The sequence below is a fragment of the Diaphorina citri genome, unplaced genomic scaffold, assembly GCF_000475195.1.
Source record: "Diaphorina citri unplaced genomic scaffold, Diaci psyllid genome assembly version 1.1 scaffold1862, whole genome shotgun sequence".
NCBI classification, from domain to species: domain Eukaryota; kingdom Metazoa; phylum Arthropoda; class Insecta; order Hemiptera; family Psyllidae; genus Diaphorina; species Diaphorina citri.
The window spans coordinates 1-656 of record NW_007379288.1 but is presented as its reverse complement, the minus strand read 5'-3'; the positions used below and the strand labels follow the sequence as shown (position 1 = coordinate 656).

At 39.8% G+C, this 656-nt stretch overlaps 1 protein-coding gene across 1 annotated transcript in view; it reads left to right on the top strand.

The window, feature by feature from the left end:
- The window catches only part of LOC103517474 (carbonic anhydrase 13), a 20,619-nt gene extending 20,063 nt beyond the window's left edge, over nt 1-556 (top strand). Inside the window, exons 4-5 of the mRNA XM_008482509.3 lie at nt 149-267; nt 403-556. Coding sequence (XP_008480731.2) covers nt 149-267; nt 403-519 — 236 coding nt within the window. The 3' untranslated portion in view covers nt 520-556. The remainder of the gene's footprint in view (nt 1-148; nt 268-402) is intronic.
- Nucleotides 557-656: the final 100 nt, after the last annotated feature.

Genomic DNA, 656 nt, shown 5'->3' with positions numbered 1-656 from the left:
GGGATGGGCATGCTACGACACAGACCACATGCGTCTAATGTAGCAGTTGTTTCATTGCTACGAAATAAAAACGGCGGTAAAACACTCATCTTTTTTTTTTTTTTTAAGTCTCCAATTTCAATAATGAAGTAATTTTCTCTATTTTCAGAATTGACTGGAGGTCCTCTGCATCACAAATATCGGCTTGAACAATTCCACTGCCACTGGGGCTGTGTTAGTAACAAGGGCTCTGAACATACTGTTGATGGAAAAGCCTATGCTGGAGAGGTAAGCATGGATTTATTTTCAGATCAATTTCGTACACAATTGAGTACATTTTTAGTTTCAAATTTGTCCAATTTTGGTGCACTATTCAGTACACATAGGTACAATTCAGTACATTTCTTTCTGATTTGTTCACAGTTACACTTGGTTCATTGGAACTCGGACAAGTATTCCACATTCGGAGAGGCTGCTGGTCAACCTGACGGTTTGGCCGTCCTAGGAGTTCTATTAGAGGTACTAGAAAGAAAGTACTAGGAATGTATTTCTGGATCCGGGAAAGCACCAAATAGTAAAGACAGGATGTATTGAGTTGGGTCCTATCGATACCGAAGCCTGGGCTATCTCAGTCGAATGAGAGCACTAGATTGTTTTGTATTGATGTACCTATTTGT